Source organism: Zophobas morio, unplaced genomic scaffold (assembly GCF_036711695.1).
Source record: "Zophobas morio isolate AGI-343-1 ecotype UQ-CSIRO unplaced genomic scaffold, CSIRO_AGI_Zmor_V1 ptg000021l, whole genome shotgun sequence".
Classification (NCBI taxonomy): domain Eukaryota; kingdom Metazoa; phylum Arthropoda; class Insecta; order Coleoptera; family Tenebrionidae; genus Zophobas; species Zophobas morio.
Window position 1 is genome coordinate 23,295,041 of NW_026972126.1, and position 15,348 is coordinate 23,310,388.

The window sequence follows — 15,348 nt, forward strand, 5'->3', positions numbered from 1 at the left end:
GATTCTCGTCGTTTCCACTCAGATTCCAGAGGAGAACATAACTAGCCCCGCCCACCCACCCGGCCTTCGTTTCAATGATTTATTTTATCCGGTCTGAATGAAATGAATAATCTTATACTGAGCATAAATAAAATTAGTGTTTAGAATGAGAAAACTGGGGGTAGATTTTGTAAGGTATGACTGATTTTGACATTTTTGACCATTTTTCAATCATTTTCGAAAATTAACTAGACATTTTCTTGTCGATTTCGACATCTGGAAGTCATTTTAGGCTTTGTTTCTTCGAAAACTTCTATCGTTATCGTGATTAGATAAGACTGTTTTTGGCAAATGACATGTCTTCCAAGAAAGCAGAGGGTGGGTGGGCGGGGCTAGATTTTATAAGATATGACTGATTTTGACATTTTTGACAATTTTTCAACCATTTTTGAAAATTAGCTAGATATTTTCTTGTAGATTTCGACACCCAGAACTCATTTTAGGCTTTGTTTCTTCGAAAATTTCTATCGTTATCTTGATTAGATAAGATTGTTTTTGGCAAATGACATATCTTCCAAGGAAACAAATGGTGGGTGGGTGGGGCTAGGTTTTATAAGATGACTGATTTTGAAATTTTTGACCATTTTTCAACAATTTTCGAAAATTAGCTAGATATTTTCTTATAGATTTCGTTATCCAGAAGTCGTTTTAGGCTTTATTTCTTCGAAAATTTCTATCGTTATCTTGATTAGACAAGACTCTTCTGGGCAAATGATATATCTTCCAAAAAAACAGAGGGTGGGTGGGCGGGGCTAGGTTTTATAAGATATGACTGATTTTGACATTTTTGACCATTTTTCAACCATTTTCGAAAATTAGCTAGACATTTTTTTGTAGATTTCGACATCCAGAAGTCATTTTAGGCTTTGTTTCTTCGAAATTTCTATTATTATTTTGATTAGATAAGACTGTTTTTGGCAAATGACATATCTTCCAAGAAAACAGAGGGCGGGTGGGCGAGGCCAGTATTTTATAAGATACGACTTATTTTGACATTTTTGACCATTTTTCAACCATTTTCGAAAATTAACTAGACATTTTCTTGTAGATTTCGACTGCAGAAGTCATTTTAGTGTTCGTTTCATCGAAAATTTCTATTGTTTTTCCAAATTCGCATGTTAAAATATAGCAATTTTTACAGTTTCAGTAGCAAATAGTATAATACAAAATTTAGAGTTAGCATAATTTTTTTTACTTTTTTCACATCCTAGATTCTCTTAGTTTCCACTCCGACTTCATAAGAGAACATAACTAGCCCCGCCCACCCATCTGGCCTTCATTTCAGTGATTTATTTTATCCGGTCTGAATGAAATGAATAATCTTACACTGAGCAGAAATAAAATTATTGTTTAAAATGAGAAGACTGGGTGTGGGTGGGACTTGTACTTACTAAAATAAAACAGATTTTAGCAAATGAGATACCTTTCAAGGAAATAGAGGGCGGGTGGGCGGGACCAGTACTTGATAAGATAATTCTGTTTTTGGCAAATGACATATACCTTCAAAGAAAATAGAGGGCGGGTGGGCGGGGCTAGCATTTTATAAATAAATATGGCTGAGTTTGACACTTTTGACATTTCTCAACCATTTTCGAAAATTAGCTAGACATTTTCTTGTAGATTTCGACATCCAGAAGTCATTTTAGGCTTTGTTTCTTCGAAAATTTCTATCGTTATCTTGATTAGATAAGACTGATTTTGTCAAATGATATCTTCCAAGAAAACAGAGGGTAGGTGGACAGGGCTAGATTTTATAATATATAACTGATTTTGACATTTTTAACCATTTTTCAACCATTTTCGAAAATTAGCTAGACATTTTCTTGCAGATTTCAACATCTAGAAGTCATTTGAGGATTCGTTTCTTCGAAAGTTTCTATCGTTTCTCCAAAATCGCCAACTGAAATATGTATAACAATTTTTACTGTTCCAGCAAATAGTATAAAACAAAATTGACGGTTAGCGCTTTTTTTACTTTTTTCACATCCCAGATTCTATTAGTTTCCAGTCCCACTTCAAAGGAGAACATAATTAGCCCCGCCCACCCACCCGACCTTCATTTCAATGATTAATTTCATCCGGCCTGAATGAAATGAATACTCTTATACTGAGCAGAAATAAAATTAGAATGAGAAGACTAGGGGTGGGTGGGGCTAGTACTTGCTAAAATAAAACTGATTTTAGTAAATGAGATACCCTTCAAGGAAATAGAGGGCTGATGGGCGGGGCTAGTACTTGATAAGATAAGAATATATAGCAATTTTTACAGTTTCAGTAGCAAATAGTATAACAAAAAATTTACGGTTAACGTTTTTTTTTTACTTTTTTCACGTCCTAGATTCTATTAGTTTCCACTCCTACTCCACAGTAGAACATGTAAATGTTGATTATTTCTCCAGAAGTCCATTGAAATTATCACCAAAATAAGAAGAAAAAACTGATGATGAATACGTGTTAAATACGATTTTAATTAATTAAATTAATAAGGAAACAGTCACAGCTCATGAAATTGAAAAAGAAACAAGAACAGATCCAGAATTATGTAAAATGAAGAAAGAAATGCTAAATGAAGCCAGGAGAGATCCAAAATTTTCACTGCACGATCGAATTATATTTAGAGGACAACGTGTGGTAATTCCAAAAAAATTACAACACATTATTGTACAAGAACTTCATTCAACACACCTAAGAATAGTTAAAATGAAATATCATATGACTGTTTTTGACATTTTTGACTATTTTCCAACCATTTTCGAAAATTAGCTAGACATTTTCTTCTAGATTACGACATCCAGAAGTCATTTTAGTCTTCGTTTCTTCGAAAATTTCTATCGTTATCTTGATTAGATAAGACTATTTTTGGCAAATGACATATCTTCCAAAAAACAGAGGGTGGGTGGGTGGGTGGGGCTAGTATTTTATAAGATATGACTGATTTTGACATTTTTGACCATTTTTCAACCATTTTCGAAAATTAGTTAGACATATTCTTGTGGATTTCGACGTCCAGAAGTCATTTTAGGCTTCGTTTTTTCGAAAATTTATATTGTTTTTCCAGAATCGCCAACTGAAATATATATAACAATTTTTACTGTTCCAGTGGCAAATAGTATAAAACAAAATTGACGGTTAGCGCTTTTTTTACTTTTTTCACATCCTAGATTCTATTAGTTTCCACCCCCATTCCATAGAAGAAAATAATTGGCCCCGCCCACCCACCCGACCTTCATTTCAGTGATTAATTTTATCGGGCCTGAATGAAACGAATGATCTTATACTGAGCAGAAATAAAATTAGTCTTTAGAATGAGAAGACTGGGGGTGGGGGGGTTAGTACTTGCCAAGTTAAACTGATTTTGGCAGACGACATACCTTCCAAGGAAATAGAGGGCGGGTGGGCGGGGCTAGTACTTGATAAGATAAGACTGTTTTTGGCAAATCACATATATTCCAAGAAAATAGAGGGAGGGTGGGCGGGGCTACCATTTTATAAAATATGACTGAGTTTGACACTTTGGACATTTATAACATTTTTGCTTATTTTTTAAGCATTTTCGAATATTACCGACATTTTCTTGTAGGTTTCGACATCTAGAAGTCATTTTAAGCTTCGTTTCTTCGAAAATTTCTATCGTTTTTCCAAAATCTCCAACTGAAATATCGCAATTTTTACAGTTCCAGCAGTAAATAATGTAACAAAAAACGTACAGTTAGCGCTTTTTTTTAGTTTTTCACATCCTAGATTCTATTAGTTTCCACTCCCACTCCACAGCAGAACTTAATTAGCCCCGCCCACCCACCCGAACTTCATTTAAATGATTAATTTTATCCGGTCTGAATGAAACGAATGATCTTATACTGAGCAGAAATAAAATTAGTCTTTAGAATGAGAAGACTGAGGTGGCTGGGGCTACAACTTGTTAAGATAAAACTGATTTTGGCAATCAACATACCTTCCAAGGAAACAGTGGGCGGGTGGGCGGGGCTAGTACTTGATAAGATAAGACTGTTTTTGGCAAATGGCATATCTTCCAAGAAAATAGAGGGCGGGGCTTGCATTTTATAAGATATGAGTGATTTTGACACTTTAGGCTTCGTTTCTTCGAAAATTTTTATTGTTTTTCCTAAATCGCCAGTTGAAATATAGGAATTTTTACAATTCCAGGGGCAAATACAGTAGAACTCCTCTATTACAAGTCCCGCTTATGTCGACAAATTGGCTATAACGAGTAAATTTCTTGGTCCCTTGACCTTTATGTACTACTCTATGTACAAATGTCCCTTTATAACGGGTAACTTTTAGTAACGGATCGGATATAACGAAAAAATTGTTCGCTCCAGATCGGTTATTGCGAGAAATTTTACAATCAAGATCGGTTATAACAAACACAATTCTTGAAAATGTATATAAAAAAGGCATCTGTTTTAACGACAACAAAGCGTCTCAACTCTTGTAATTTTATTACAATATTCGTAGAATGCTGTCTTTGGACTTTTTTATTCAGGGCGTTTTATATGATTGTTCGTGTAGTTACATGTGAAATTCATATCGTTTTTAAAAAACCAAAGCATTCTCCATTAAATAAAAGTTGCTAATAATAACCGAATGTGAAAGTGGCAAAAAACAACACATTTTAGTTATTTATTTATTGTTCAAAAATTCATATATTATTCTGCGAATTTATGGAATTAATTTCACAATTCGTTTTCCCATTTTAATTGTGCAACATTCACAATTTCTTACTTACAATTTCCCACAGGTTTTACAGAACAATTCGTCGTTTTCTATTTGAAAAACAATTTTTAAAACACTTGTGTTTTGTTTTTTGATGGTTTACGGAAAAAAGTAGGATTTATACTTAGTAATTTAAATTATGATTAGTGATTTCAATGAGCATGTGTTGTGCTTGCGAGGCGAGAAAAGTGCGGCATAAATAGGTTTAACTGACTTTTTGTGGGGTCATATACGCGTGTAAAGTGTCGCAAATACGTGCAACCGTTTATACGCATTCGGGCGACAATCCGCCGCCCTCCACAACTTTCACCGCCGCTCTTCGTCGGTGACAAAAACAGCCCACTCGAAAATATGCCATAGTAACAACCGTCCGCTCTCTCCCGTCCAATTAAAATTTTTTGCAGCCCCATTGAATATTTGTCCGTTTTATTGAAACCGGGCGTCCAGCTGCAGCCGTTGAATTATGAGCGCGTTTTCGAAATTGACGCTGAAATAATAATAATTCCTGACGCACAAAAAGAGCACAACACCCTCCATAAATTGCGAATAATTCCCTCCAGTGTATCAGTAATGTATCAATTTTTTTCCAGTGTGCAACCGGACGTACTACGGGGACGTGAGCAAAACGTACGACCTCCGCGTCATTAAGTCCGCAGAGACGAGGCTGCCCTTCCTCTGCCATCTCACGTTCACCGCCAACGGCCAGAGTCACGGAGATATAGTCCAGGTAATTACGCCACCCCCAGCCACGGCCGCCGCCCACGAGGATATACGATGCGACGTAATAAAAATGATATACAGGGGATAATTTGCTGAGTTATGACGGGGATCGAGGCTCGGGACAAATGTTTTAAACGTGAAATTACCGGCAACCCGCTTTACATGACGGGGTACAAGAGATTTTTCCGGGGGCTATCTAATGCGTCTATAATAAGATCGGCGCTGAATTAGCCCACCCGATTCGAGATGATGGTGTTCATCTCCCACTAAGCCAATAATTTCCAACACGATCTCCACGATCAGTATCGAATTAAAGGAACAATGCCACACGATGTATTGTTCCCGATAATCAATAGATAACCTACTCTCTCACACATCACCTCTCTAGACCAAAGAGCCTCGTGATGGATTATTGAACTTTAATTGGGTGTTATCGAGTTCGAGCATATTTCTCCTTAACAATCGCTTCCATAAATTAGATTAGCGTCTATTTAACGAAAGTTATTTGTCAGCAACAAGCGCATACATAATTCAGTTCGGGTTACAAAGAGCTGAATACTTAGTTATCTGTGCGTGGAACCTACAAAAGGTGATATTTCACTGTACAACGCTGCGATGGAAATCGTACATCATACATTGACCAAATTATTCAATTTACTCAACAAAGCGTCAAACGTTTTATCGGATATTGAGCGGTGGTCGCAATGAATTGGTTTATTGTTTTAGCTGGAGCGTAATTTTATTTTCGGAAAGATCTTCGCCCACTGCTGTTGCCATAGCACTGCAAGCAAACATTTATTAAAAGATTTCAATCGAAGGTTTCACAATAAAAATTGTTTTTTCTATTACAAAATTTTTGCAAGCACGTATATCTCAATTTGAAAAACAACTTGTGTTTGTGTTCATGCATCGGAAGAATGTGACGCAGAAATTAGTTTGATTTGAATGAGTTCGTCCCATCAAAACAGAGGATCAAAACTATTAAGTAGTAAGCTACTGAATATCATTATTATAATTCTTATTAAATAAAGACGTTTGTGTTTTCATTTCAATTAAACTCCGGCCCTCGGTCTGGTTAGGAATGAAAAACTTTATTTACCATGCTTATGTTCACTTGATAACCTTAAAATGGGATTTATCAATTTGGTGTTGACGTTGAAATTTCCGTCGCAGTTGCTGTTCCCACTGACATTGCTTTTACAGCAGAAAATTGTCATTTACAAACTCCGTTGCCAAGTTGTCGTTGATAGTAACTTTGAGGTTCAACTATTGCCGTATTTAAAGGGGTTGTAGAAGGATAGTGGCGGATTTAAATTGATTATTACAAAAATTTACCATTTCATATATGTTTCTTGTTATCGACCTAAGTCTACACAACATAATAAAACAAAAAGACAAAATATAAGTATGGTGTGTTTCTTAGTTGTGATACGTAAATGTTAATTTTTTGGTGGTAGTTTTTTCTTAAATTTTATGAGACTATTCTCATTCAAAGGGCCTTTATTAACTTCATTTCAATATTAAAAGGATTCAGTTTTTGTTAAGTGAAAGTAGTCGTAAGTTATGATTTTCTAAAATTTATGTTATCAGGACTAGTTTTTGTCTTCCACCTCTGTTTGGTCCATATAATTCCCACTCCGTGGTCCGACTGTCTTGTTATTTAGTCACCTTGAAAGACCGCAAGGTGCAAGAAATTGTGCCCCTGTGCAGATACCTTTAGTTAGGTTTTCTCTACCAATTAATAAAAAAAAAAAATAAAAATAAAAAAAATTACAAATTTGTAAAAATGCCTGTTCCTTGTTCAATATGTGAAGGTGCAGTAACGCCTATGACACCTTCACTTAAATGTAGCGTCGGAGTGTGTAAAAAATATTTCCACGTAAAATGTTTGAACCTGTCTGATCCTGATCTTACTAAATTTGTCGTTATTAAAGAACCTTGGACTTGTTCTAAGTGTTTAGTAAGTAATGAAACAGCAACTCTTCCTCAAATAGAGCTTCTTATAAAAAATCAGTTTGAAGTTTTCAAGTTAGAATTATTTAAGAAGATGGATGAACACTTTATTCAAATTGATAATAGAGTTACGGCAGTTGAGAATGATATTAAGTTGTTGAAAGATGAAATTGCTCATGTTCGAAATATGGGAGAAGCTTCAACTAATTCTAACTGTGTTGATGATATGTTAGAAGAAATTGAAGAACGCAAAGAACGAGCGTGCAACGTATTACTATTTAACATACCTGAATCTCTTGCATCGACTTCTAATGACAAAATAAATGATGATCTTAAAGTGATAGAAGATATTCTAATTCCTTTAAGGACCTTCCCTAAACCAAAAAAAATCTTTAGGTTGGGAATTTCTAAGACTAATCATAATCGTCCTCTCAAAATTGTATATGAAAACGAAAATGATGCGAGAGAAATATTAAGATCTAATAAAAGTAATAATAACCGATACCGACACTTTCGCCCCGATTTAACAACTAAACAAAGAGAACATATAAACATCGTCAAAAAAGAATTGAAAGATAGAGCTGCAAAAGGTGAATCGAACTTAATTTTGCGATATAGGCATAATACTCCATATATTGTTAAGAATAACACGTCCAGAAAAACTCGTAGCTCAAAAAACTAATTAGTTGCTATTATCACAATGTTGGCGGACTAGGATCTAAATTGGATGAATTTGTTGTTAATGTTAATGCGTGTGTTTATGACATAATTATAATAACTGAATCTTGGTTAAGTAACAAAATTAAAAATGAAGAAATTCCTCTCCATAATTTTGACATTTACCGTGCAGATCGTAATATAAAAACAAGCACCAAATCTAGAGGCGGGGGTATACTAATTGCGGTTAAAAAATGTTTAAATTCCTCAGTTATTTTCATAGGCGAATTAGTGGAAAGTCTTTTTATTAGTTTTAGAACAAATGGGTCTAGTTTCATTATTGCTGGTGTTTATATTCCTCCTGAGTCTGATTTCAATATATATAAGTCTCATTGCAAAGACGTAGAGTGTGTTTCAAAAATATTCTGACTACAATTTCATTATTGCAGGTGATTTTAATTTACCTCGTGTTAAATGGGCAGAAAAGGGTACAATCGGATACAGGTTTGCCTGTTCTAATCATGACTGCTATGATATTGTTCTAAATACGTATTCTTTCCTAAACTTTGCTCAACTAAATACAATTCCTAACGATCGAAATGTTTTTCTTGACTTAATTTTTACCAATATTACTGATTTATAAATCATTCCTGCCATTGATCCTATACTTGGTGATAGTTTACACCACATTTCTTACTCTTGGTCGATATCTATTGCACAAACTGAAAATTTAGAAACGGAATTTTGTGTGCACGATTTTATGAATGGCAATTATCCTCTTCTAAATGATTATTTTGCTTCCATATGCTGGGACAAATGCTTCGAAGGCCTTGGATTAGACGAAATGGTAGCAATCTTCTACGAAATTTTAAGTGTTGGTATGGAAACTTACATTCCACGAAAAATTATAAGGTTCCTTCCAGATATCCTAAATGGTTCAACTCAGAATTGAAAACTCTATGTCATAAGAAAATTAAAGCACATACTAAATTTAAACAATCTGGAAACCTACAAGATTATTTGCATTTTAAGAGTCTAAGATCTCAATGTAAAAAACTCTCTAAAGAACTTTACAAACTTTATGTAAGCGAGGTTAATGCTTCTATTATCAGCAATCCTAAATTTTTTTGGAAATTTGTTCGTGAGAGGAAGACCAGTAACAATAATGTTCCAAGCGAGATGTCGTATTTAAATGAATCAGTGACTGGAGGCAAAGGAATTTCCAATTTATTCGCCAAATTTTTTTCATCTGTTTACACCACTAACAGTTCTTCCAATTTAAAGTGGAATGATTATATTATTGAAGAAGTTTTAGATGTGGCTTTATCAGTTGGGATCAAGGACATATTCCATGCAATCTCCTCTCTTAACAATTCTCCTGTTACAGGCCCTGATGGCTTGAGCAACTTATTTTTAAAGAAGTGTGTATGCACCCTATCTGTGCCATTGCTTGTAGTATTTACCAAATCTTTGAACATGGGTAAGTTTCCCGAAATATGGAAATTGAGTTATATCAAACCTATTTTTAAAAATGGTCATCGAAAGGAAGTAAAAAATTATCGAGGTGTTTGTAATCAGTCAAGTATTCCTAAAATCTTTGAGTCCATTATTGCAAAACAACTCCAGTGGATAGCCTCAAGGGTACTTAGAAATCAACAGCATGGTTTTGGATTATTATTCATTTCTCAACGAGTCCTTTACAAAGAGAGCCCAAGTTGACTCTATTTATACTGATTTTGCGAAAGCCTTTGATCGAGTAGATCACAATGTTATGATTTTGAAACTGCATAAACTTGGCTTCAGGCAGTCTACAATTGATTGGTTAATTTCATTTCTAACAGACCGATGGCAACAAGTTAAAATTGGCAACTATCTTTCCGATCCGTTCAAAGTTACATCTGGTGTTCCACAGGGTTCCCATTGTGGCCCAATTTTATTTCTTTTGTTTATTAATGACTTAAGTCGTTGCTTTAAATTTTCCAAGTTTCTTTTTTATGCCGATGATCTCAAAATTTTTAAATCAATTACGTCTGTAAAAGATTGCCAAGAATTACAAGCAGATTTAGATAATGTTTTTCACTGGTGTGAATTAAATTTTTTAAGTCTCAATTTAAATAAGTGCTGTCACATTACTTTTTGCAATAAAAATTCTTCTATAAAATTTGATTACAATATTGGTAATTCTATTCTCGCGTCGGTTAACGAAATAAAAGACCTTGGTGTAATTTTTGATTCTAAACTTTCAGTTAAGAATCATTATCAGTACATATCCAACAAATCTATACGAATGTGGGGATTTATTTGGCGGCACTGTAAAGATATGAGTTCCTATGCATTGAAGATGATGTATTCTTCGTTGGTGCGTTCCAACTTAGAGTACTGCTCTCCTATTTGGTACCCAATATATAAGACTGACATTGCCCTTCTGGAACGCGTTCAGAAGAAGTTCCTTCGAACAATTGAATTTAAAGAACAACATTATCATCAACAGGGTGAATACGGGTGGGTGTTAAACCTACTTGGAATGAAATCTTTGGAAGCTCGTAGGAACATAGCGGATCTTTGCACCTTACATGCCATTATGAATGGTAGAGTTGACAGTATGGACCTTCTCACAAAACTAACTTTTCGAATTCCCAGCATAAACAGCAGAACCACCAGAAATTGTAATATTTTTCGAACTGTTACCGTCGCTACTAATATGTCAGTTAACCACCCTTTTAGAAGAATGATGGAGTCTGCAAATTTGTTTGCAAAAAATGAAAAATTTGATATTTTTAATTCACATTCAGTCGCTTTTAAAAGCACATTAAACTTTCTTATATGATTTATTTAAATTATTTTTATTAGTTATTATTGTTAGTTAAATAGCTTTGGTTTTTTCCTCCCATTAATGTACGTACTGGATTATATTTTTAATTTTGTAAAATGGAGATTTTCCGTAATAAATTATTAAATTATTATTATTATTATTATTATTAACTCCAATGGTTTTTCCAAAATCGTCCTTTGAAAAGCACAAATCTATGCAAAATACGACCAATTTTTGACCAATTTTCAACTAAATTTTCGAAATTTCACTAAATACATTTTCTTGTAGATTTCGGACCGTAGAAGTCACTCACGCTTTCATTTCTTCGATTACTCCAACGGTTTTTCCAGAATCGTCCTTTGAACAGTACAAATCTATACAAACTACGACCAATTTTCGACTAATTTTCAACGAAATTTTCAAAATTCTACTAAATACATTTTCTTTTAGATTTCGGACCGTAAAAATCACTCCCGCTTTCATTATTTCGATAACCCCAATGGTTTTGAAAAGTACAAATCTATGCAAAATACAACCTATTTTCGATTAATTTTCAACGAAATTTTCGAAATTTTACTAAATACATTTTCTTGTAGATTTCGGACGGCAAAAATCACTCCCGCTTTTATTTCTTCGATGACTCCAACAGTTTTTCCATAATCGTCCTTTGAAAATTACAAATCTGTGCAAAATACGACCACTTTTCGACCAATTTTCAACGAAATTTTCGAAATTTCACTAAATAGATTTTCTTGTAACTTTCGAGACGCAGAAGTCACTGCCGCTTTCATTTCATCGATAATTCCAATGGTTTTTCCAGAATCATCCTTATAACAGTACAAATCTATGCAAACTACTATCAATTTTCGACTAATTTTCAACGAAATTTTCGAAATTTCACTATATACATTTTCATGTAGATTTCGGACCGTGGAAGTCACTCCCGCTTTCATTTATTCGATAACTCCAATGGTTTTTCCAGAATCGTCCTTTGAAAATTACAAAACTATGCAAAATACGTCCAATTTTCGACCGATTTTCAACGAAATTTTCGAAATTTCACTATATACATTTTCTTATAGATTTCGGACCGTAGAAGACACTCCCGCTTTCATTTCTTCGATAATTCCAATGATTTTTCCAGAATCGTCCTTTGAAAATTACAAATCTATGCAAAATAAGACCAATTTTCAACGAAATTTTCGAAATTTCTCTAAATACATTTTCTTGTACACTTGTTGCCGTAGAAATCACTCCCGCTTTCATTTTTTCGATAACTCCAATGGTTTTTCCAGAATCGTCTTCTGGACAGTACAAATCTCTGCAAACTACGACCAATTTTCGACCAATTTTCAAGGAAATTTTCGAAATTTTACTAAATACATTTTCTTATTGATTTCGGGACGTAGAAGTCACTCTCGCTGTCATTTCTTCGATAATTCCAAACGTTTTTCCAGAAAAGTCCTTTGAAAATTTTACAAATCTATGCAAAATACGACCAATTTTCGACCAATTTTCAACTAAATTTTCGAAATTTCACTATATACATTTTCTTATAGATTTCGGACCGTAGAAGACACTCCCGCTTTCATTTCTTCGATAATTCCAATGATTTTTCCAGAATCGTCCTTTGAAAATTACAAATCTATGCAAAATAAGACCAATTTTCAACGAAATTTTCGAAATTTCTCTAAATACATTTTCTTGTACACTTGTTGCCGTAGAAATCACTCCCGCTTTCATTTTTTCGATAACTCCAATGGTTTTTCCAGAATCGTCTTCTGGACAGTACAAATCTCTGCAAACTACGACCAATTTTCGACCAATTTTCAAGGAAATTTTCGAAATTTTACTAAATACATTTTCTTATTGATTTCGGGACGTAGAAGTCACTCTCGCTGTCATTTCTTCGATAATTCCAAACGTTTTTCCAGAAAAGTCCTTTGAAAATTTTACAAATCTATGCAAAATACGACCAATTTTCGACCAATTTTCAACTAAATTTTCGAAATTTCACTAAATACATTTTCTTGTAGATTTCGGGGCGTAGAAGTCACTCTCGCTTTCATTTCTTCGATAACTCCAACGGTTTTTCCAGAATCGTCGTTTTAAAATTACAAATTTATGCAAAATACGACCAATTTTCGACCAATTTTCAACAAAATTTTCGAAATTTTACTAAATACATTTTCTTGTAGATTTGGGGCCGTAGAAATCACCCCCGCTTTCATTTCTTCGATAACTCCAATGGTTTTTCTAGAATCGTCCTTTGAAAAGTACAAATCTATGCAATATACGACCAATTTTCGACCAACTTTCAACGAAATTTTCGAAATTTCTCTAAATACATTTTCTTGTATATTTGGGGCCGTAGAAATCACCCCCGCTTTCATTTCTTCGATAACTCCAATGGTTTCATCAGAATCGCCTTTTGAAAATTACAAATCTGTGCAAAATACGACCAATTTTCGACCAATTTTTAACGAAATTTTAGAAATTTCACTAAATACATTTTCCTGTACATTTCGTACCGTAGAAGTCACTCCCGCTTTCATTTCTTCGATAACTCCAATGGTTTTTCCAGAATCGTTCTTTGATCAGTACAAATCTATGAAAACTATGACCAATTTTCGACTAATTTTCAACGAAATGTTCGAAATTTCACTAAATATATTTTCTTGTAGATTTCGGGCCGTAGAAATCACTCCCGCATTGATTTCTTCTATAACTCCAATGATTTTTCCAAAATCGTCCTTTGAGCAGTACAAATCTATTCAAACTATGACCAATGTTCGACTAATTTTCAACGAAATTTTCGAAATTTCACAAAATACATTTTTTTGTAGATTTGGCGACGTAGAAGTCACTCCCGTTTTCATTTCTTCGATAACTCCAATGGTTTTTCCAAAATCGTCCTTTGAAAAGTACAAATCTATGCAAAATACGACCAATTTTCGACCAATTTTCAACGAAATTTTCGAAATTTAACTAAATACATTTTCTACTAGATTTCGGACCGTAGAAGTCACTCCCGTTTTCATTTCTTCGATAACTCCAATGGTTTTTCCAAAATCGTCCTTTGAAAAGTACAAATCTATGCAAAATACGACCAATTTTCGACCAATTTTCAACGAAATTTTCGAAATTTCACTAAATACATTTTCTACTAGATTTCGGACAGTAGAAGTCACTCCCGCTTTCATTTCTTCGATAACTCCAATGGTTTTTCCAAAATCGTCCTTTGAAAAGTACAAATCTATGCAAAATACGACCAATTGTCGACCAATTTTCAACGAAATTTTCTTTTGCCTCTTTGTTTTACAATGTGTCGATTTCTTTTCACAACATGAAACCTAAAACATATTTAAAATGGAAAATTTGTATTAGGAAATATCGATCTCTATCTCTTTTGATGTGATCTTCATATAGATGATGGAAAATAGAAACCAAAGCTGCATTTTAACTGTTCCATCTAGTTTCTCCGATATTTTGTAAACGTCTTAATCTTTCTCCTCCATGCTTTTTTAATAAATCCATTGCGTTTTACAGAAATAAAATATCTTAATAAATAATTGAGTAAACAGGGGCAGAATATTTAAAATTCGTGGTCAAACAAACTTTAGCCATTTTTCTGTTTAAAAGTGTTTGCAATTGGCGTCGCAAACATGCATGTTACTGGTGTCACTATTATTTTGATTTTCACTCATTATTTCTTCAACCTGTGAGGGGCATTTTTGTCAAACGCAGACCAAAAACGAAAAACCTGGGAACGCCAGTCCAGTCCGTCCCTGGTCCCTTCGATAAATCGCAAGCACAGGCAGCGCCGTAAATTTCCCCAAACTCTAAAGCATCAATTTTCAAAAGCCAAATGTCGCGAACAAGACATTTTAACGAAAAACAGAATTCGATAGAGTGTACGCAATTTCTCTTACCCAAATACCTAAAACGCCTCTTAAACCACACCGTAATAAGCTTTCCCAGTTATTCAGAGTTGCAAAGCCATTAGCAGCCGCAGCAAACATTTACAGATTATTAAATATCGTCCATAAAATTTTAATCAGGACGGAATAACGAATTTATGCGAACTTAATTGCAGCAGTGGCCAATTCCGTAAAAAATCTAACAAAACGCAAAAACACCGCTACTTGGAGTCGGGAAATGCGAAATCGCCGAAAAACAAACACGGCGGAAAATTTAGATAAAATATCCAGAAAAAGCGTATGTCGATAAATCACCTCCGGTAATTTTGCAACAACAATAACGGCCAATATTTTGCAATCAACTGAATGAACCGAGCAAGTTATTGCTTACAGCACCATTTCCAATGATTTATCTGTTAATGGATTATGGAACTTATATTGATTTATTTCCAATACAAACTAATTTAAAGCAGGTTAACGTTTTAGCACGACGGCCCACTATTCATTACGCTA

General features: G+C 34.1%; 1 protein-coding gene across 1 annotated transcript in view; it reads left to right on the forward strand.

Moving 5' to 3' along the window:
* Positions 1 to 15,348, forward strand: part of LOC135131808 (uncharacterized) — a 69,275-nt gene that overhangs the window by 9,079 nt on the left and 44,848 nt on the right. The window contains exon 6 of the mRNA XM_064059658.1: positions 5,364 to 5,500. Coding sequence (XP_063915728.1) covers positions 5,364 to 5,500 — 137 coding nt within the window. The remainder of the gene's footprint in view (positions 1 to 5,363; positions 5,501 to 15,348) is intronic.